Source organism: Harmonia axyridis, chromosome 1, assembly GCF_914767665.1.
Source record: "Harmonia axyridis chromosome 1, icHarAxyr1.1, whole genome shotgun sequence".
Taxonomy (NCBI): Eukaryota; Metazoa; Arthropoda; class Insecta; order Coleoptera; family Coccinellidae; genus Harmonia; species Harmonia axyridis.
This window is the reverse complement of record NC_059501.1, coordinates 8,871,196-8,893,903: the sequence shown is the minus strand read 5'-3', so window position 1 is coordinate 8,893,903 and position 22,708 is coordinate 8,871,196. Positions and strand designations below refer to the sequence as shown.

Here is a 22,708-nt window from a genome sequence, read left to right as displayed (position 1 = left end):
AAATACCTCACTCGTTATCATTTATCTGTGGTACTTTTTGAGGAAGACCTCTTTTCTCGAAAAATTCAATGGTTATAATGGTTTATTCTAAAGATCATGTCTTGAAAACAGTTCGAGATAATAATACAATTTATTTTTTATTGCATTCCCGAAAAGTTTTTAAGGCTTTTGCAAATTTACGGATCACTATACAGGTGGTCCGAAAGACATTACAATTTCTAAAAAATGTCAATAAGCCCTGAATTTTTTTGGGTGTCGGATATAGCCATGTGAAAATAGTCTTGATTTTTTGTGTAGACTCAGTCTCTAAAATGCATAATTTTCGAAATGTTCCATGTTTTGAACTGAGGCTTGCAAAGTATACTTTTCACGCATACAATTTCGAAAAGATAAGGATTGCAGATGTCTGCAAACTGCGCCTCATTTCAATCATATTGAAATTATTAACAATGTTAGGAGACATCTGAGCAGATCATATATAAATATTGATGAGACTTTTTCAGCTGAAAATATGCAGTCATTTCGAACTCCTTAAGATAATTCAATTATTCAGACAATGTTCCTGTTTTTTTTACGTGGTCTTCATTTCATTTTGTCAAAATTAATGCGGTTTTCGGCTGAAAATATGCAGTCATTTTCGAACTCCTAAAGAGAATTCTTCGCCCTCTATCTCGAAACTGATTACAAAGAATATTTGCAAAAAATCGGTTTTGTGACCTTTGACCTCAGATTTTAATAGTCGCGGACACCCTATATCATACGTAGGTTTTGAAAAATCTTTTGAGCTTCTCCTAGTACCTATCAGTGAAGTTTTGGAAAGAAAACACCGGAGCCATCAGGGAAGTTCTGTATTTTTTCGATTAAAGTTTAATTTTGGTGAGAATGCTATGCAAATAGATTCTATAAACAAACTTGGCTTCAACAAAGAGAACAGTTGTGACAACTTATTGACAAAAAACAATTTCGACTATCACTTCAAGAAAATATTTTGATTTATGGGTATTTTTTTGATAGCATGTGAATCTTACAACCTAGTAGATCTATCGGATTATAGATCTACTGATTCCTTGGATATACGAGCCTTACAGTTGTACAAATGTACACTCCATATTTGACAAAATAGGGATTTTTACTTCTTTCAATGCACTTCAGGATATCATAGTTTTTTTGTCTCTAGTATTTTTTTTTGATAATTACCCTGCATACAATACAGCAGAAGGTCAGAGTCAATTTTGACCTCTAGTTCTTCATGAGTGAGTCGCGTTAAGGATTCAGTTAAGGATGATGAAGGTTCACTCTTTAATATAAAAAAGCGATATAATGATAAACAAGTTCATTTAATGTTGTAAAATATTTATTTTGTCTGGAACAATAAGTTGCCCATTCAATTCATTAAAAGCTATACAAAACTAAACTACATTGCACACTGCAATCTCTCTCATCTATCTTTCACATATAAATACAAACTATCACATATAAACAAGAGATCTAACAATTTTCAAATATACAAATAAAATATATTACATGTAGAAATAACAATAACTTGAAGTACAATCAATTTAGGAACATAAATGATTCAGACTTTTCTCGATGCTATTTTTGAATGAAATTTGTATTGATTGATTTGAGAAGTTTTCGAAAAATTCATTTCAAATTCAAGCAATTTTTATCAGCATTGCATCTGAAATGGAATGTTGTACAGAATCCATTTTTCAGTCGACTTAATTGATTCAATCATCAACTTCTGGAAGAGAATCTTCCATTTATATATTTATATAGCAAACATATTTCAATGGCTTATGGGTCTTCAACTCCAACCTTGACATAATCATGGTTCATCAAGTCTTGAGCTGTAGCTCTTTGTTTTGGGTCAAACTCAAAACATAATTCCAAAAAGTCAAGACCCTCATCAATCATATCTTCTGGTGGATCAGGGGAATTACCCATACCAACCTTGAACATAATCTGGTAGTTGGTTTCAAACTGCGCCCAAGGTCTCTGAAAAATGACAAATTTATTAATGATCTATATGTAAAACCTGTTGCAATTGATTATTGTAAATTATTAGGTCAATTGAAAAGTCCCCGGTCGGATGCTCAGATGGCGGTGCTACCATTAAATCCATATGATTTTTAGTTGGTACCAACCAACGATACATGTCAAAATTTGACAGCATTTAGTTTGTGAAATATTGCGTTGTGAGTGTAGCTACTTTCGTTATTTGAAACAAGATGGAAAAAAAAAATTTCATGTGCCGATAAAATATTGCTTTTTGAAGGAAAACAATACAGTTGAAGCAAAATCTTGGCTTGATCAAGAGTTTCAGGGGTCTGCACCAGGAAAATCAACCATCATTGATTGGTATGCTAAGTTTAAACATGGTGAAATGAACACCGAAGACGACGAATGCAGTGGACGCCCAAAAGAGGCTGTCACCGACGAAAAAATCAAAAAAGTTCACAAAATAATTTTGAATAACCGTAAAGTGAAGTTAATCGAGATAGCAGACATTGTGAAGGTATTATCTGAAAGTGTACATCATATCATTCACGATTAATTTGTACATGAGAAAGCTGTGTGCAAAATGGGTGCCGCGCGAGCTCACAATCGATCAAAAGCAACAACGTGTTAATGATTCTGAGCACTATTTGAAGCTGTTTAAGTGCAATAAACCTGAATTTTTGCGTTGATATGTGACAATGGATGAAACAGGGCTCCATCATTTCACTCCGGAGTCCAATCAACAGTCAGCTGGGTGGACTGCACACGATGAACCGAATTCAAAGCGACGAAAAACACAACAGTCAGCTGGCAAGGTTATGGCATCGTTATTCTGGGATGCGCAAGGTATAATACTCATTGACTACCTCCAAAAGGGCCAGACTATCAACAGCGATTATTATATAGCGTTATTGGATCGTTTGAAGGATGAAATCGTTTGAAGAAAAAAAGGTTCTGTTTCATCAAGACAATGCGCCGTGTCACAAATCAATGAAAACAATGGCAAAATTGCATGAATTAGGATTCTAACTGCTTCTGCATCCACTGTATTCGCCAGATCTGGCCCCCAGCGACTTTTTCCTGTTCTCAGACCTCAAAAGAATGCTCGCTGGAAAGAAATTTAGCGCCAATGAAGAAGTAATCGCCGAAACTGAGGCCTATTTTGAAGCAAAAAATTGTACTACAAAAATGGTATCGAAAAGTTGGAAGATCGCTTTATTCGCTGTATCGCCCTCGAAGGCAACTATGTTGAATAATAAAATCGAATTTTGCCAAAAAAATATGCTTCACTATGGTAGACCGGGGACTTTTCAATTGGCCTGTTACATAAAAAATACTAATAATATGCAATTGAATTATTTCATTTTGAAAACTTACCTTTCCTGAAGCCATTTCAACCACAACACATCCTACGGACCAAATATCAGCAGCCCTTCCATGACCTTGTTCTCCTGCAAATACTTCTGGAGCCATGTAAGCTGAAAATTAAACAGAATATTTATAAATATGCATTATTAGCATACCAGATTTCGTATTTTTTTTCTACTTTTACTTTGAAGGTCATCTCACCTTGTGTTCCTACAAGCCCTTTGAGTTCCTCCACAGCGGTGGTGTGAGATTTTATCTTAGCAGCACATCCAAAATCTCCAATTTTCAACCAGTTCGAGTCTTTAGTCATGAAGATATTTGCAGGTTTAATATCCCTGTGTACGACACCATGCTCATGTAGACATTGAAGGCCAGACAACAATTGAAAAGTGTATCTTCGCACTATTAATTCGGATAATCCAGATACTGATGCTGCTATCATATTTTCCAAGGTGCCCTCTTGACAATATTCCATAAATATCAGCATGTCGTCCTTTAAAAAAAAATTAATCATTAGCTGTTAAGTTTTATCCAAATACCCTGATAAAGAGCTAACATTGTCCTATTGGTTGATACAATGATATAATAATTCAAAGATACAGATATGCCCTTGAGCGGTCGTGCAGTTCAGAGTATTGACTCTAACATTAGATAGAGAAAGATTGAGCCATATGTCACATGACCACGAGGAAGAAGATAAAGATGTTTAAATTTCCACTGATAAAGAAAGCCAAATCACGTAATCTATAACGGTTCAACAATATAATAATAAATAATATAATAATAATAAATAAATAAATAAATTATTATTAATTAATTGGTTTAATACCATAAAGAACAAAGTGTGTGTCATCTGTCGCAATTGATAAAATTGTTTTTTTAATCCATCAGTGTAGTAAGCCTTGATATTTGATTACATTTCTGTTTTTGACAGATCATAGTGATACTGAATAGATACTGATGATTATTTGGACACATCTATCAAACCGCAAGTTTAATAAGAAGAAAATGAGACTAGATGAACTTACCCTGTGAATTTCAATACCATAATATTTCACAAGATTCCTGTGAGCGATTCCCTCCAATACTTTCATCTCGTCTGTAGCCCTCACTACGCTGACATTATCGTTATGTTGGATTGCTATCTCTTTGACAGCCATCATTTCACCAGTGCTGTTGTTAACTGCTGTATAAACTTTACCAAATCTGCCTTCTCCCACTTTAATTCCTCGCTGCCAAGTGAATTTTACATATTTCTGTCTTATACGAGTGTTGCCTGGTTTTTTGTTTAAGGGTTTTCCAATCAGTTGAGCCCTTCTCAGTCTATTATCTAATTCCATATCAAGAAGTGCTGTCGCTTCTTTGGCCCTCATTTGAGGGTCCAGCTTGTAACTTGAATCGGAGAATTGAGGCGAAGATGACTTCCTGAAAATAAGTAATGAACTTTACTAAGCTGCAGAATAATAAAAATAGCGAGTATAACTTGTTTTAACATCTTGCACTGTTTTTGGGGACGGAGACAAATCAAAGATCATAAAAATCGTTAAGCCATTCTTGACTTATAAACAATATCAACAGACTGAACTACGTTTAATATATTATAAAGAGGCTTATATTCTGATTTTGAAAATTCTATTGACATGTCAATTTTTCTTATGATAATTACATGTATCTAATAGAGTTAAAATATGTGAGCATGAAATTTATATATATTGCATTTGACTTACCCTTTGCCATCAAAACTGAAAGAATCAAGGGAATCTTCAGAAGGAGAAGACATTTTTTCATTACTGATTTTTCTTCTAGATCTCTTGTTCCTATAGGTTGGCCTAGGACTGGGTGATGAACCTCTGGACCTACCGCTGTTGGAACTCCTAGGGGAGGCGGAATAAAGCCCAGAATCTGGCGTAGATGGCGCCGTTGTTCCTATAACATGAGAAATACACCGGTCCATGGCAGTCTTCAACTGGTCAAATTCATTCTGGTTTAAGTACTTGGTATTCTTTGGTTCGACAACTGCCACAAGAAATTCTAGACCTTTCATGGCCCACCTAGGTCGTACTCCTCGACCTCTTTCGCACTTTTCCACAACGAATTTCATCCACAAGTTCGCAAAATAAACCAAAGTCAACACAAGATCCCTTCTCCTATGTTCTGGTACGAAATCTGTCATTTCTCTGTAAAACTGAAAATTGGAAAAAATTAATCAATTGAAACAAATTCGTATTTGCATAATTTTTTTTCCGGAATATTTCATGTTTGTTGAAACTGTTTCAATAGAATATAACAATTAATATTCCAAATAATCTGGAAAATCAAATCAAGAATCTGAAGTACTTACTTCGAAGCCAATCTTGTATGCTTGCATTAAAATTTCTCTCACTCGATTAACTAGTGTTATTCTTTCAGCATCATCTATAGTACCATCGATAATATCAAACATTGATTGTATTTTTTTTATGACTTCTGGTACTATGCACTTGAATCTGAATACAGCTTCCTAAAACACAAGAAATAACCTTAAAATGAATTCAAACTAATACATATTAATTGAAAGGAGTTCAGATAAAATCTACGAATAAGAAATTCAAATATTTTCTTACCTTCACACTCCACACAACCTCATTACTGAAATCGAAATCATGTTTGAATATTTTCTTACATAAAGAAAGCGTTTTGATGCTCATTTCCCTCTCTTCATTTAGTAGAGTTTGGAGTGTACGACACACATACAAAATGTTGTACCTGAAATCACCATGAATGAAATGGAAATCTAGTTTATGATATGAGAAACTAATGATAGTATATTATGATTTGATTGCATAAGTGAGCCTTGAAAACACCTCAATGATTTCATAACTGCATTTATGAAATCATACCCAATTTTTTCTTAATTATACCTGCATCATAACTTTAACATAACAATGGAAATAAATTTTAGATTTTTTTCAATCGGATTTGACAGTTCATATCTATATGTATGACACAAAATCAGGTTAGTTTCACCATTTCCAACTCCGGATTTGTTTCTATCCCGAATGACTATCAAAACATTCACAACAAACAAAAGTGAAAAACCAATTAGACCTGGGCTAGAAAGCTTAGAATAATCTAACAATATATTGAACTATCCGGACGTAAAGCATGATAGAATTAGATATTGATTAATTATTTCCAATAAGAAATCTTTGTAATTGTTCAAAGAGCAAAAATGATGCAGGTTTAATAGTTTTTTCAAATATTTCAATATTATGAACTACTACTCACTTAATTTCATATTCTTCGTCTTGAACAGAATTTACTATTTCCTCAACTTTCTCCACCAGCCTTTGCGATATATTCCTCAGTATAGAACTGAGTATCTCACAAAATTTTTGTTCTAAGGCCTTTTTCTTGTTTGGTATACACTGAATTATTTCACAGCAATAGTCCCATTCGTCCTCCAAAAGGTTTTTCTGAAAAGTTTCATGTTCTAGCAGCGCCCAATTTTCTAGATACTCCAGATAAGCCATAAAAAATTGCTCCATGCATTCATCAAAATTTTTCAGTTTAGATACATATCCGTCGATGGATAAGTCTGTAGATTGTCCGACTCCAGAAATGTACTTCTCGGCCCTGTTCCTCTGTATCATTGCAATATTAAGACCTTCCTTCCATTCTCTGAGGAAAAATTGGGGTTAATTGTGAATTTGATCTCTTTATAATTGATGTATTAATTTCTTACCTCATCAATTGACGAACACTCAAAGGAGACGGATTTGATGGTCTTTGTTCTAATCTTAATTTCATGAACTGATGAATAACTTCCAAAGGAACAGCAGCTAGGAACAGAAAAGCAGCACGATAAGAAGGTAAGTTGATAGCTTGAGCTTCAGGACTCCACGCTCCATATCTTCTCAATTCATTTTGCTCATTTGATAAGGAAATCTGGAAAATAGTAGAAGATGTTCATAATCATGATATAAAAAAAAAAATCCTGCATAATTTTCAGTTATATCATTTCCACAAAATTCTTTGTTTCCTTTAAATATTCAAAATATTTATGTCTATAAATTTTGAATCAATGCTGTAAATTTTTCCATTATCCACTTAATAGGATATCTCAAACTAGAGAAATTTCAGGATTGTCACAAAATTTTAAGCCACCATACAAAGTGAAATTTTTTCAAATAAAAACCTATTATTTCGCATATATTTTCGAAAAGCTTTTCTTCCTGATATGTAAAATACATATATAACATGTCTTCAAACATGAAGAATAACATCAATATGCAGTTTTTGATTTATTTAATTTCTGGAAAAAACCCAAAAATTTCTTCCATTTTCCATTCTAGTAGTCAAATTTGGACCACCTGTACATGTGTACTTTCAATTTGTCAACATCCTCTATAGAAAGTTTAAAATGGCAGAAAATCCCAACCACTGATAATTTTGAACTCATTCAGTGTTCAGCTTCAATATTCTATGACAAAAATATAGAATTTTCATTCACAACTCGGATATTCTATGACAAAATATAGAATTTTCATTTTCTATCAAGTTGAAATCGAGAGTGAAATTATTTTCCAAAATGAATGACATTGTTTTACAAAAGGTAACACTAAGAACTTTAGAACCAACAATTTTCAATGGACTTATTGTTGGAGTAATAATCGCCAAACAAGAAAGTAGGCAATTTGTTGATTCACAAGCTGGAAGTACCAGAGCAGTTTTGAACTTCACCATCAGGGATTCCTTGCAGGACTTTATTAACGTCACATACTGGGGAAATTTGGAAGTGATTCTCAATGTCGACGAAAATTTCCACATAGGGGACGTTGTAGAAATAATAAGACCGCAGATAGTTATAAGAAAATTCAATGACTATGGAGAGCAATTTAGACCAAAAGTTACGTCGCCGTTTGCTCTCATCATGAACGACCTGTCCGATATTCTCCACCACCAAGGCTGTAATGTTGATAGCTACAAAAAATTGCTACGTTGGCCTACAAAACCTCCTGGTTTTGTGCCAATCAGAGACTTGCATAATGGTGGACTTTCCATCAAAGGTACCTACGCCGATATATTGGGAGCTGTTGCATCCACTAGTAATGTAAGAATGGTTAAACTGAAAAATGGTAGAGAAGCACCAGTAGTAGACCTAATGCTTTTCGACCAAACTCATTCCGGTTTAAGACTGACCATTTGGAACAAAGAGTACATCAACAAAGCATCGCATTGGAAACCGAGAGAAACTATTATCTTTGTAACAGATGTGAAGATAGACTGGTCTGGATTTCATAAAACAATAGTTGCTACCTTCAGTTCAAGATCCATTCTCACTGAGAATCCTATAGGTATAGAAGCAAAAAACCTGGCTACATATGCAAAAACTGCGAAGTTAGAGGCTCCAAACTCGTGGAACCAAACACTTGATCTGCCAGATGTAGATAGAATTCAGAACGTAATGAGTATCCAACAGATTCAAAACAGATTAGCTTTAGGAAGAGAGTCTGTACAAAACGTACAGTTTACAGCACTTATTTATGCTGTTGTCACACATCTAGATCTGGATGGATACAATAGACTGATTAGTCAAAGATGTGGTCACTGCAAATCACTGATTAAAATAACAAATACTTCAGGAAAATGCGATAATTCTATATGTCCTGTAGGACAGAACCAAGAATTTGCAGAGCCTGAAGTTCAGTTCGATATTCGAATGAATATTTCTGACCATACAGGAAATCTGAATGATTGCAGGTTGACCGGAAGAACTGCAGAAATTGTGCTGGGCTGTTCGGTACACGAATTTTTGCAAATGCCTCAAAGTGACAGAGCTAAACTGAAATGGAGGTATCTATTAGAGAGATGTGCTATTCGAATATACATTTATTTCGATAATAATCAAAAAGCTGTTGTCTCTATTCAAGGTTGCAGCATTGCCGACACTTTAGAAGTAGCCGAAAGAATTCCTGTTTATTAATTTTCAACTCAAATTACTCTCTAGTAAGGATGTCAAATTTGATTTCCCATTTGATAATTTTTTTTTGTTCCAATAAATGATTGAAATGTTACCAAGGCTTTTTTTCCAATTTTTGAAACATAACCTAAATAACAGAATCTATGTAAGTAATCACAAAGACAGAATTTATAAACATGATTATATAACTCTTGTTTTGATGAACCAATAGAACCCGTATATTTCCCATAGTTATGTTGTATTGATAAGTGGATATACCCTTGACGACGTGGTATAATCGTTTTGGTGTTTCGCCTCCTGCCATAATGGGATCATTGCCATAGTAACATGGAACATTGGACGTTCGCGAAAAAAATAAAAGTCAAGCTCAGTGAAATGTCATTGAATTATCAAAATGCAGTGCTTTGGTTATGGTTATATTGGAATTATTCGTTATATAATCGTAACGAATACCAACTCGACCATAGACAATATATTTCGATTATCGAACCTCTTCATGGGTGTATAATTGAATATTGACTATGCATTTGTGATATAACTGATAATTTGATGAGTTTTACCTTCTGCCAAAAAATATTTTATAACCTTGAAAACACCTATATGTAATATGTGTTGTTTTTCTACTTACGTTAGTGAATACATCTCCATTTTTTGGTTTCTCCAACGTGAGCAAAGCCTTATTCAGTACTTGAACATGCAATTTTTCCAGAAAATTCACGCTTTTTTTCAAAGCCTGAGTTTTGAGCACATTTTCAATATACTTGCGATAAGGTGAAGAATCTTCTTTTTCAGTCATTTTCATAAGGTGGATGAGAAAATTATTACTCAAGTAATCAGGGTCTATTTTGAAGTCATTATCATTTGATGTACTACTGCTACTACTTTCAGATAGACTGCTTCCATTTTTGGAGTTATCAGCGGGAGTGGCCCAATTGCAATATTTAGTATCAAGGAAGAATAAGAACCTTCCTAGAAGCATCAGATTTATTCTGTGTAATCTAGTTATGTTCACCCATAAGCTGATTGTAGCAACTCTGCCTTCAAACTCTGAGCTTCTGTAAATGGGATACATTTCAGCAAATGCTTTCCCAGATGGAAATAAGGCCTCTGCTTTTTCCAAGCGTTGTGACAACTCTCCTATCTCCCTCAGTGCTTCAGTTTGCGCCTCCAGGCATGTAACACAATTAATGGATGAACATCCTGAACATTCCCTTCTGCCATTCTGTGTTTGAAGCTCTTTTGGATATCTAAGGCACTTTTTAGGTTCAAATCGATAATTCATTATGTCATCTAGTAGAGTTTGAACTTGTTTGCGAGCTTCACAAAGAAACTCATCTTCTTCGTTAACTGTTCTACCAGCGTGGTATGCCCTAAGCTCTAACCATATAACATCTCTGTATTCATGCCATCTAAGTTCTTCTCTGCTAGGCTGTAATAAAAGAGATATTCAAAATCAATCAATGAAAATATTGAATGTTAGTATTTCAAGTTCCATATGTTATCTACATGATAGTCTCTGGAAAAGTATTTTTTTAAGTTTGTAACTGGCATGTGTTTTATTTAGGTTTTCTGTTTTGGTACATATAAGGTATTTTTTTGTTGCTAATTATGTTTGCCAGAATGATCTCCAATAAGCGATAACGGATTGACATTATCAAGAAGAAGATAATTTATTTGCCAATGCTATCGTTGAGGAGATGGTAAACGAACTACTTATAGAGAGTGTTCCCGAATGAGTGTGAAAGTTTTTAGGGGGTATTTACCCCCTAGTATTTACTAGTCGACAATTTCTTAGGCCTCTTTCCTAATGGCGAATGGGGACATAGAACCATAGAACTTGAGAATACTGACTGTAAACATAAAGCCGCTATATTGAGGCTCAGCCAGTACAAACGAGACCACTCGTGTGGCCACTGTGGTTTATTAAGTCAATGTACCGGGTTTTTCACCATGATTCGACCCCCCCTTCAACTTTGTTACTAGAAGAGGTACAAAAAAATGTTTTCTACAAAAGTTTCACGAAATCGACTAGTGTTTTTTAAAATGATTTCACAAAACGAAATATATACAGAGTGAGCAATATATTGATAGCAACTTCATGTTTTCAAATGGAACACCCTGTATATTTTTCTATATTTAACTAGCTCTTTTTCCCCTGATTTTGAATATATAACATATGTTTGGCCTATCTCTCTTATTCTGAGTAGGGGGTCAAATTATAGTGAAAAACCCGGTACTTCAGGTTAATCACATTCAATTTTAAATTTCACTGCCGTTGGCGAACATTTCTGTAGCCCTTACTTGTTTTTGATCTTCATAAAAATGTTTCCCTATTTCTATCTTCAATTTTTTTCTTATTTTTGCAGCCTCGTTTTTAATTCTCCTCTTTTCATTGAACTGCTTCACAGCTTTGAATGTTTTTTTAATGTTGCCAATAATAAACATCTTAGCACTTTTAGTTATTTACTCAAAATGGACGTCACTTTCAACTAGTGTTTCTAATGAGAACAAGTATATAACAGGGTTGAAATTAACTGCCTACATTATATTCACCTTAATTATTTAAAATATTCATAGATTCATAAATAATATTCTTCTTCTTCTTCCAATCTAGTGACTCTTTGCTAACCCGAGAGATGTCGCAATTGGGCTGCACACAGAACCAGCGTTCTTCTTCTTTTCTAGTGACGCTTTGCTAACCCGAGAGAAATCAGGGGGGGGGTGTTGTGTGTTGAATTGGGGGGGGGTAAGAATGTGAAAATGGAAATAAAAAGAAATAACACGTAAAATAGACTGATCACATACGCTAATGAATAAATTAATAAGAGAATCACTACTAATTTTCGAAAATTCCCCATTTCTTCTCTACATTTTTTGTCTGTTCGTATAAAGAGTGGCCACTTTTTTAATGGGATTGTATTGGTAACTTTAAAACCATAAGAGTTAGAGGGTCGGTCAAATGGAGAAAAAGTTGCATGCATAGAAGCATTGTCAAGCAGTTCAAACAAATCGAGATAATCGGGGCCGGTTATTGAGATATCATAAGAAAAGTAAATTTTATCATTTTGATTTTTCTTTTTTTCCCACTTTATTTCAAATATTATCAGAAAATGTTACAGAAATTTTTTATTCAACAGAAAATTATCCTCAATTTGACGTAATCAGATTTTGTATCCAACGTTTCGTACTCTCTGGGCCACCCTCAACCTCATTTTTTTCAATATGTACCTGCATATTTTATGACACTTTTCGAAATAACTTTTAACGCTGAAATCAACGATATATCATACAATGTAGTCAAAGTTGATTTTCAGGTGATTTTGACCCTTATACAATTTTCTCTGGGTCGGATCTGTATTACATTCAGGTACCTTTAGTTTATTTAAAAACATGCAATACATTTCGATAAGAAAATCAACTTACCCATTTTGAACTGAATGGAACATATCAGAATCAAAGCAAGAAACCAGTAATAATTATTTACACATTTCAATTTATAATGATTAAACGAAAGTATCAAAAATGAAAGAAAAATCAAATGATTATTCGAAAGTAAATGAAAATTAACGAAGTGTTCGAAATGTCCACCATTTTGTAAAATGCACTTCACGGTTCTGGAACCCATACTTCTTATACATTTGCTTGTTTCGTCCCCAAGAATAGCTTCCAATACATTCTCAATCTTCTCGCGAGGAATCACTATTGTTGGATTTGTCATTTGTTCCGTTGAAACAAATTACTGAATCGAACTTTATTTTGAGATCATTACGATATAATTTTTGCAAGGCATGATATTCAAATTTAAAATCATTGTATTAGCGTCTCTTGACTATTTTATTAACAGCAGTTTTTGATAAATTCCATTCACTGGCCACAGTTCTCGATTTTTTTTTCTGGGTTCAATTGAATTTGGGTCAGAACATTCATATCGTTGATAGACTTGTTTTTTCTTACATACACACCAGTAAATTTGGATAACAGTTAAAATCACCTGAAAATCAACTTTGAATGACATTGTATGATATATCGTTGAATTCAGCGTTAAAAGTTATTTCGAAAAGTGTCATAAAATATGCAGGTCCGTATTGAAAAAAATGAGGTTGAGGGTGGCCCAGAGAGTACGAAATGTTGGATACGAAATCTGATTATGTCAAAAAAATGTCTGTAACATTTTTTGATAATATTCGAAATAAAGTGGGAAAAAAAAAATTAAAATGACAAAATTTACTTTTCTTATGATATCTTAATAACCGGCCCTGATAATCTCGATTTGTTTGAACTGCTTGACAATGCTTCTATGCATGCAACTTTTTCTCCATTTGACCGACCTTCTAACTCCTATGGTTTTAAAGTTACCAATACAATCCCATTAAAAAAGTGGCCACTCTGTATACTGTCCAATCTTATTTCTCTGGTCAATTTAGTTAGGTCCTCAGGATAATATGTTGCTTGAGATAGAAGAACATGACAAACGAATGTGTAAAATTTGCAGTATTTTTGTAAATTTCTGCTTGCATTTTCTATGGTGGTGGTTGCGTAATCAACATGAAATTTTCGAATGCGTTCCGCAATTACTTCAAATTGCTTTGAATCAACCAGAAGACGGTTTTTTGCTCAGAGTATTTCGACGGAGCAAAGCAATTTTATCCACAAATTTTATCATTATTTTATCCATAGATTTACTTTTCTTCTTCTTATTCTTCTATCCTTTATAATTTGCCGGGCAGGTCGCCATCTAAAGTCTTTTGTCTATGGATTTTAACCACAAAGTTTACCTTTAGTCTATGAATTTCATCCACAAAGGTAACCTTTGTTTATTAATTTTATGTTCCTATGGCCGCACAAGGGTATATTTGTATTCTGTGGTTTCTGCAATCTGCATATACCTCCGGTTTCTGAAAGACTGATCAAATATTTGTTCAACTAACGAGTGTTCATTTAAATTCGTGGTCAAGAGCGCTGTGTAGAAATTATAGTTGATTTTCTGTGATTACAAGTAGCGCTTAGCTTGTACCATATCACTACTATTTGTTTACATACTTCAAATCTGGGTTCAAATATGGTATAAGCTAAGCGCTACTTGTAATCACAGAAAATCAACTATAATTTCTCCACAGCACTCTTGACCATTTGGGTTTCTGAAATATTATTCAGTGTAAAATTAAACTAATCTATGTTTGTTTGGATTTGACATGTGGTGACCCTGTACGAAGCTATCAAACCTGAATTTGCCTTAAAATGCGTTTCAGAAACCCAAAACGACGCTTGACGTACAATTCACGTGTAATATTTGGCTACTGCGTTAAATGTTCAAATAAATGGAGTTAACCTTACTTTCAGCAACCCAAATGACGCTTGACCATAGAATTGACAGCTATTAAGCCCTTAGAAGAGTCGCTAACTATTGACTTTCAACCGATATTTTGATCGACATTCTGAATACTATAGAGAGTTGGAAGATTTGGAATTGACGAGTGTGGAGAGTTGCAAATATCTCCATGGTATTCAGAAGCCTGAACAAACACCAAATACTTAAATATATTTACTTACGCATCTCTTAGTACTTCTATCGGCTTGCTTGTCATTAATCCCTATTTTGATCAGGATACATAGGTTTCTATGGAATTCTACTCTAGTTGTTATTGCTTTATCGCTTTCATCATCTTGACTTTCAATCACTTGTTTTTTCTTCTCTTCCAACTTACTATCATATGAATGCCTGTTACTAATACTGCTGAATATTGTTCTGCCTGATAAACACATGAACCTCTTTTGGGTTTCCACTTGGAAGCTTGGTTGAGGTGTTGGAGGGGCATTTGGGAAATGTATCATGTTCATAGTTTGGGCTGCTTGGGCGCTAGCTATGTCCAGTTTGAGATCCCTTTCAGAGCCACGAAGAAGTTTCATTTGCCTCTTACTCAGTCTTTTATTAGATCCTCCACTTCCGCCTAGAAAATTCAAGTTGAGCAAATCAATCAATTCATTTGAATTGAGATAATTAACATATGAAATAAACTGCTGGTCAAAAATAACATATATAGAATTGATTTGTATTTTCCCATCAGAAAAACCAAATTTCCTTCTGAAAATTCCAAAGAAATTACGTTTTCATAACAAAAATATATTATTTGAAATAAAATTCTACAAAAAACTAAAAATCCACAGTGGTGTCCAGGGAGTACCCATATTCTTGACCAATTAATGTACGTATTTGCATTTTTTGAATTCATATTTTTATTTAAATGGTGCATCTAAATATATAAGTTTTTCCCTTGTTTTTTTTTTTATATCTTGCTTTTGGAGCTTTTGGATTCTCCAGCCTATTGCAAGTTAATTTATCATAACAAAAAATCTTCATAAAGAAGCTCAATTAAATAAATAAGAAAAGAATATTTAACCATAAGAATCGATATTTTTCTCAAGAATTAACTAACTCGAGTAATGTTCCTATTTCACAAAGAGGTCAATGGATATTTTCAAAGAAACTCCAACACCCTGAATCTTGAAAACTACGCATTTTAAGACCTATGTTTGTAGGAAGTTATTGTCAAAAAATTTTCTAACAAACCATCTTTTTGAATATTGCCGCGTCTTTTCTTAACACTCTGTATTCATATCCAAAAAAATTCTTATCAGATATAACTTTACAGGATTCATCCATTTTCATTAAATCAGTAACAAGATAAAACTAATAACATATCCAATACAGACTAAAACCTTAAATGTGATATAATGAAAGAAATTTGATGCATCAGCATACTCAACTAATTTAACATTTCCGTAATCACTTACCATGATCAGAATCGGTCATGTCAGCTTTGGAAATCATTTCATCATAGATATATCCAACTGTGTTCCTCCTGCTGATGGACACCTTGCCTTTGGATGTTGGAGATGGCATGTTGCTGAAAAATTAATATAGATCTTCACTTTTGTTGAAGAAATGTCTAAATTGTAAAACTTGAAGAAACAAAAACAATATAAGAAAACCAAAAAAATTAGTCAGTATCACACTGAAAAAAAAATGTTAATGTGCAAAAATGATGACTATAAAGTTGCAAGGATTGAAGCGTTATAAATATGATATTCGAGTACCAATGAATGCATTGGATAAGGAAAATATTTTACATTATTTTAAGAACATAGAAAACAATCAATATTAAGTAGACTCGAGACATCTGATGTTACTACCCTCAATAAAATGATTAGAGAATTATATACAAAACACAACGAATATATTACAGATAAAAGAAGTTAATGGTATTGAAAGTATATAAGCATGTTCCTTAAGATTCATAACCCAGACTTCATTTCCCAAACAAAATTCTAAAAAAAAAATAACAAAATTCTGTCTTTCCACCGACATGTATTATTTCTTATTAGCCTCTCTAAATCTTTACCTGCTTTTTGGCCATTGTGTTTTTCGGACTCTTTTGCGACGAAGTTTGGCTTGAGGAGAAAATTTGTGATCACATGATAACCCTCCAAAATTGCCGAATATATCTTCATCTTTACTTCTATGACATTAATCAAAAATATATACGTAAGCAGTGATAAGTACCAAAATATATGAGATCTTCAAAAGAGATGCTACTTTTATATTGGGACACTATATGAAATTTTTTTTAATAAATAGTTCTGTTAGTTCTGTTTCCATTAAAAATTATTCTGAATAAAAATAATTCAAATTTTTTAAATTCAAAGAGAATTATAAAATCAATCAAGTGAGAAAATGCCATCTAGATTTCGTGGATATTAAAAGAGGAAAATGTTAATATTAAAATGCATCATGCTTGCTGGAAGTTGTCTTCTAGGGAAATGGAAGAAATTGAAAAGTGGTCTTCAAAACATTGAATTACATTACCCTGTTTTATCTCGTTGCTTTTTCTCCCTATGTTTTCGAAGAATTTTTGTTCTTGGGGGCGTCTTTCCATATATATCATATTCATCATTATGTTCAGATGCATAATAGTCTACCATTGTGGAAATGTGCGTCAATTACGATATAGTCTCTAAAACACCCTCTACAAATGTGCGATTAAATTATCGCGACGTAACATAATTAAAGGTAATCAAGACTAAATGTTTAATCGAATGATTATGTATCATTTTATCTGTTTACATAACCTCCTCGGCAATCCTACAACTTTTAGACGTTTGTTGGACTTGTTTATTTCGATAATAATTACTCAGAGTATAATACTTACACTTGTTTTCACATTCACTTCTCCACAAAATTTTTATTATTTGTTGCATCCATTGAAATGATGAACTCGTCAAAAAAGTTGGCGTCGCATAACAGGTGATAGACTACTGATGTCAATTACCTGTTATTTGGGGTTATGTAAATTGTCATTTTTTTATAGGAAGTTTGAATTATTTAACGTATTTGTAGTTGCCTATCAAAAAAGTGAACCTTCTTACCTTGGCATTGTTGATATATTGTCATGGTCGTAGTTTGATAGTTCTAATGAAATTTTTTATCCAATCAAAGATAAGACAAAATGTAACTTTATCTTATCTTCCATTCAATTGCAAGTCACAGTGATTGATTAAGAATTCTTCTATTAATTTATTTTGAACACTACAATTACTTTTAGTTATTGAAATAACAGTAGGTAGTACCATTTCGCAAAAACTATTCATTCAAAATATTTGATGAAATAATTTTCTCCTGAATAGGCATATTGAATTCCATTTACCTTCATTGTGACAATGGAATTCCTATCAGCATGTACCTTTACTTAGTTACCATTAACAAGGTCTATTTAGTAAAAGAAGTGATTTTAAAATATCAAACATTCTTTCACAGTAAATAACTATATTTATATAGAAATGAATGATCAGTTTCTTACCTAAACATCTACAACCCTAGAAAATGCTTTGGAGTCCATCAATTTCTTTTGTTTTGATAAACTCTTAACACTGATATTATTTTAATTGTATAGAACTCCATATGGGCACTGCACTGTCTTGGTTGAAATAGGTATCTATACTAGATATATTTTTGTGGAACTTTATATTAGAATAATAATCAATAACAGTTCAGTAGTAAATAGATAACAAAATGGATAGTTTATCTTAACCAGGAGGCCATTTCATTTGCCTTCCTCCGAGAACATGAATATGCAGATGAAAAACTGATTGACATCCGTCTTTTCCATTATTTATTACCAATCTGTAACCTCCAGGAAGTTTTTCTTTGCCTAATTTACTAGCAGTAAGGATCAACTCACCAAGCAACTGAAAATATTAATCTTTTTATTTCTATATTGATGACTTCTAGGACATACTTCCTTATCACTTTCTTCTGCATCATCCAATAACGCAATTCTCTTTTTTGGTATGACCAGAAAATGCACTGGAGCTTGAGGGCTCACATCATGAAAAGCTAAGAGCTTATCATTCTCAAATATAATTTTAGCAGGGATTTCCTTCGATATTATCTTATCAAAAATTGTCGGTTTGCTTCGGTCCAATTTTGCAGAAATGGACTTTTTGACTTCGGAACTCATCTAAAATTGGTATAAACAAATCGAGAGTCAAATTTTTTATTTTGTTTTCAACTCACAGGAGTGGATGAAATTTGAATTGCAGTCCTAAATGATGATACTTTCTTGTCAATAAGACATCTACCAATTGTTTTCAAAATGGACATTTCCACAGTTCTATTTATATTTTCCCATAAATATTCCTAAGTCAAAAACATAGACCTAATATCCATGGACGTCGCGTTAGAGAGAGAAGTCGAGAGAACGAATGAGATGGAACATCGGATGGAAGTCTGTCAACTCTCTTGATTTATTGCCCTAGAGAAAGAGAACAATATACATCTCTTTCAACTCGAAGAGTTGAACGTTAAATCGTTATTTCAAATTTGAATTTAAAGCAAAGAATTGTGAATACTAGCTCTACAAATTTTGCTACTTACGAAGGCAGTGTACTTTTATTTTGAGAGAATCTAGTGAGAAGAAGAGACTTTTTTTAGTGGAATTCTGCTACTAAATTTATTTTGTTGGGAAAGAAAGACTTTCAAATTTTTTGTTCTTTTGAGAACATCCATCATGCCTCAAAGTTGCTCAGCATATAACTGCACAGTTAAAAGAAAGAAAGGGGAGAATATAACATTACACTCGTAAGTTTTATCATCCCTTTAAAGCAACGAAAACTGATGAAAAACATTCGAATTTACAGTTTTCCGAATCCAGGCACATTGAGAAATGAATGGATATTGGCTTTGAGAAGAGCCAATTTTGTTCCTACTCAATATTCAAGGATATGCAGCAATCATTTTCAGGAAAATGATTATCTAACGAATATGCAAGGAAAAAGAGTTTTAAAGAAAAATGCTGTTCCATCTAATGAATGTTCTCTTTTATCTAATAAAAATTTTCTGTAGCATAATTTTTCTACCTGAAGTAAAAGAAATATTACCAATTCAAAAGATGATTGAATCGAATATTACTTATCTTCACCTATAGCCAATAAGAGTATTGCTGATTCCTATAAGCAATTATTTATATGTATATTATATTTCCTTGAGATATCAACGAGTCCAACTCATTGTTACATTAAATCCTGTTCTGTCCCCACAATGTCAGAAAGAAGTATGGTCTAAAATTTCTCAATTTTCCTGATTCACATGGTAGAAGTTCATCCAAATATATGCCATATTTTATTCCATCATTGAATTAGGCAAATCGAAATGATAAATATAAAAAAGTATGTAAATTTCATTCTATTCAGTTCATAAAACGTATAAATAAATATCATGTCTTTATATCTTTCAATCAGATGATTTTGACATTTGACCATTTCAGAGTAATAAATCACCTATTTTATTGCTTTTAGGTTCTTGACAGATTTCCATCAGTAGCATCTCTGTTCGAATCAAGAGAAATCATATATTCTTCTCTCTCTAGGTCTTTCCCCTCTACGAGCTTCTGAAAAATCACGTGACACTCGGTCCATGGATATTAGGTCTATGGTCAAAAACAAAAATAATAACCTACAAACTAGAGGACAGAGGTTGACATCAGGAAATTAGGTTATGTTAGCCATAGACCTAATATTAATCTTATTATTTATTATGATATTAGGTCTATGAGTTTAGCGTACATTTCAAACCATTACCACAGATTACTAGTTAGTCTGTGCCATTACATTATGGAGAAAAGAATATATTCCATTTCTCAATATTACATCTATAATAATCAATAATCATGGATTTCAGGTATATTTTACATATTACTTCCTTTGAAACATATTTAATCAAATAAATAAGTCGAAAATTTAGCAATTGATAGTCTGTTCCACAAAACCCTAATATGGGAAAAACAGTTTGTCACATTTCCAAACAAACCCCCGTTTCCTAAGAAAAGCCTCGATGATGGCAATCAGCGTTCTCCTTACGAAGAGTTATTGTATTTACGCTTGATCGTGCTTCATCTTCATTTAAGTCTTTCCACCAAATGACCGCTTTGTTCGATATAGAAATCCACAATGTAGATTTTATTGTTCATTCATACCAAGAGATCCCTAGAAATAAGAAATTGGGAAAAAGGAAAATGTGGAAATTAAGGGGCTGATGCAGAAGCGGTCAAGATTTAAAAGAGATGAAAGAGTGGGAAACTCCATCTGCAGACCACCGGTAATCTGCTCTTTTGTTAGATCTCAATTTTGGATCTCTGATTGTTACATATATGCGGGTTTTATGGACGATTATTGTTAGACACGAATATGTATTTGTGAAACTTCAAGGGAAACTTTACACAGTAAGGATCTGAGATGATTTTTTTATTTATTTCTTTCTGGAAAGCGTTTCGAATAATATGGAAATAGCAATTTCCTATTTTTCAGATACACCTTTTTCCATTTTACAATAGGTGTATGTACACTGCTCAACAATTGATAGGGATCACTTACTTGTTCTAAATTTATTTCTGAAATATTCGCTCCAAGATTATAAATTTAGTCAGATATCAGAGTATTTTCAGTTGATAATATGGATCACTTGAGAAAAGAATGAAAAAATGGAAAATTGGAGAGAAAAAAGGACTTTATTAGGAACACTCAAAATTCTGTGTTTGAATAACATAAAAATTTTATGATGAAACCACAAGAAGGCTGAAGTTTCGGTTAAGCTGGTACCTAGTTGGTCCCCCACGAGCTCGTCTCAAGCATTCTACCCTACGATTTATAAAATTTTGGGGCAAATTCGTCCAAATATCCCGTAAAGCGTTAGAAAGGTCCTCCAGGTTATTGATCGGTTGTTCTAAGGTTGATAATTGTCTAGACATCTCAGACCAGACATGTTCGATGCAATTCATGTCTAGAGAGAGAGCTCGCCAGTCCATCCTATCAATAGCATGAGTTTCTAGCGCTTCTTTAACCAGACGACTACGGTGTGGACGGGCATTATCGTCAATTAAAATGAAATTCTCGACCACGGCAGCCGCAAACGGAACAATTATGGGTTCAATAATCATATCGTGATATCTCTGGCTGGTCATGGTGGTGTTCTGCAGAACAACCAACTCTGTGCGTTGGTTCAAACAAATGCCTCCCCATACACATATAGAACCTCCGCCAAAAGCTGTTGTGGGTACCATAAACTGTTCTGCATACCTTCGACCTCTTTCCCTCCAAGCAAGAATACGTCCATCGGAGTTGACCAAACGAAATCTAGACTCATCCGTAAATAAACATCGGCTCCAATCTTCAAGTGTCCAATTGCGGTGCTCCTCAGCCCATTGCCGTCGATGAACCCGGTGTTCCCTATTCAAACGGGGATGTTGTACCCTTTTACGTGCTCTCAAACCACGAACATGTAGTCGTCGTCTTATAGTCTGGTTCGAAATTAGAACTCTTGTTGCAACTCTCAGTGATCTATTGAGCCGCGACGCCGGGTAATTGGGATTTCTCCTAGCATTGAGGATCAAAAGACGATCTTGGGCGGCTGTTGTACTGCGCTGCCGACCTCCCCCATGAACATAAGCTACTGAGTCGTTTTGGATGAACCTATTCCAAGCCCGACTCACGACACTTTGCAAAACATTCAACCGCCGGGACACTTCTCGCTGGGACAAACCTTCCTGTATCCACCGTATGATTTGGTCCAGTTGCACAGGAGCCAAACGTCTTCTCGGCATGACTGATAAGCTGATATTGTTCTCATTTCTTCAATTATTGTCACCTTATGTGTTTGAACGAGAGAAAAAAACAGATTTAATAACAAATGCCACATTGCTTTTCACTCCAACTGTAACAGCCTACAGATAATAATCGATTTTGTGAACAAGAGCCGATGAAGTGAGGAAGACTTTGATATAATCAACTCAAAACATCTTATTTTTTCCTTAGAGAACATATAACATA

The 22,708-nt window shown here is 33.7% G+C and overlaps 3 protein-coding genes across 8 annotated transcripts; 1 reads left to right on the top strand and 2 right to left on the bottom strand.

Annotated features, from left to right (window-relative positions):
* Nucleotides 1-1,318: 1,318 nt before the first annotated feature.
* On the bottom strand, nucleotides 1,319-18,308 carry LOC123688950 (mitogen-activated protein kinase kinase kinase 4). 6 transcript variants are annotated; one of them, XM_045627708.1, is made up of 15 exons: nucleotides 17,539-17,762; nucleotides 17,196-17,477; nucleotides 16,732-16,848; nucleotides 16,124-16,236; nucleotides 14,882-15,279; nucleotides 9,960-10,760; nucleotides 7,094-7,296; nucleotides 6,637-7,029; nucleotides 5,973-6,114; nucleotides 5,711-5,869; nucleotides 5,097-5,554; nucleotides 4,398-4,794; nucleotides 3,571-3,862; nucleotides 3,379-3,479; nucleotides 1,319-1,998 (listed from the first exon to the last, which is right to left on the bottom strand). In XM_045627708.1, the coding sequence occupies exons 2-15, from the start codon at nucleotides 17,309-17,311 to the stop codon at nucleotides 1,798-1,800; spliced, it is 3,891 nt and encodes a 1,296-aa protein (XP_045483664.1). In that variant the 5' UTR covers nucleotides 17,312-17,477; nucleotides 17,539-17,762; the 3' UTR covers nucleotides 1,319-1,797. The 6 variants fall into 6 exon arrangements, with proteins under 6 accessions (XP_045483664.1, XP_045483663.1, XP_045483665.1 ...); XM_045627707.1 differs by having other exon boundaries at nucleotides 17,196-17,355; XM_045627709.1 differs by lacking the exon at nucleotides 16,732-16,848 and having other exon boundaries at nucleotides 17,539-17,761.
* On the top strand, nucleotides 7,736-9,425 carry LOC123688951 (meiosis-specific with OB domain-containing protein). Its single transcript, XM_045627713.1, has one exon. The coding sequence runs from the start codon at nucleotides 7,940-7,942 to the stop codon at nucleotides 9,332-9,334; it is 1,395 nt and encodes a 464-aa protein (XP_045483669.1). The 5' UTR covers nucleotides 7,736-7,939; the 3' UTR covers nucleotides 9,335-9,425.
* Nucleotides 18,309-18,333: 25 nt separating the features above from the next.
* Nucleotides 18,334-19,038, bottom strand: LOC123688952 (histidine triad nucleotide-binding protein 1-like). Its single transcript, XM_045627714.1, has 3 exons — nucleotides 18,903-19,038; nucleotides 18,625-18,846; nucleotides 18,334-18,574 (listed from the first exon to the last, which is right to left on the bottom strand). Exons 1-3 carry the CDS (start codon nucleotides 18,987-18,989, stop codon nucleotides 18,413-18,415), a joined length of 471 nt encoding a protein of 156 aa, XP_045483670.1. The 5' UTR covers nucleotides 18,990-19,038; the 3' UTR covers nucleotides 18,334-18,412.
* Between the last annotated feature and the right edge of the window lie 3,670 nt (nucleotides 19,039-22,708).

Excerpts from the sequence above, each read along its gene's own strand:
- LOC123688951 (XM_045627713.1), top strand. The coding sequence starts at position 7,940 with ATGAATGACATTGTTTTACAAAAGGTAACACTAAGAACTTTAGAACCA.
- LOC123688950 (XM_045627708.1), bottom strand. The coding sequence starts at position 17,311 with ATGGTAGACTATTATGCATCTGAACATAATGATGAATATGATATATAT. Across the intron at positions 5,870-5,972 it reads AGGTTGTGTGGAGTGTGAAG|GAAGCTGTATTCAGATTCAA; the intron begins GTAAGAAAATAT and ends CTTGTGTTTTAG. Across the intron at positions 5,555-5,710 it reads CATACAAGATTGGCTTCGAA|TTTTACAGAGAAATGACAGA; the intron begins GTAAGTACTTCA and ends TCCAATTTTCAG.
- LOC123688952 (XM_045627714.1), bottom strand. The coding sequence starts at position 18,989 with ATGTCCATTTTGAAAACAATTGGTAGATGTCTTATTGACAAGAAAGTA. Across the intron at positions 18,847-18,902 it reads TTCAAATTTCATCCACTCCT|ATGAGTTCCGAAGTCAAAAA; the intron begins GTGAGTTGAAAA and ends TACCAATTTTAG. Across the intron at positions 18,575-18,624 it reads CAGAAGAAAGTGATAAGGAA|TTGCTTGGTGAGTTGATCCT; the intron begins GTATGTCCTAGA and ends TAATATTTTCAG.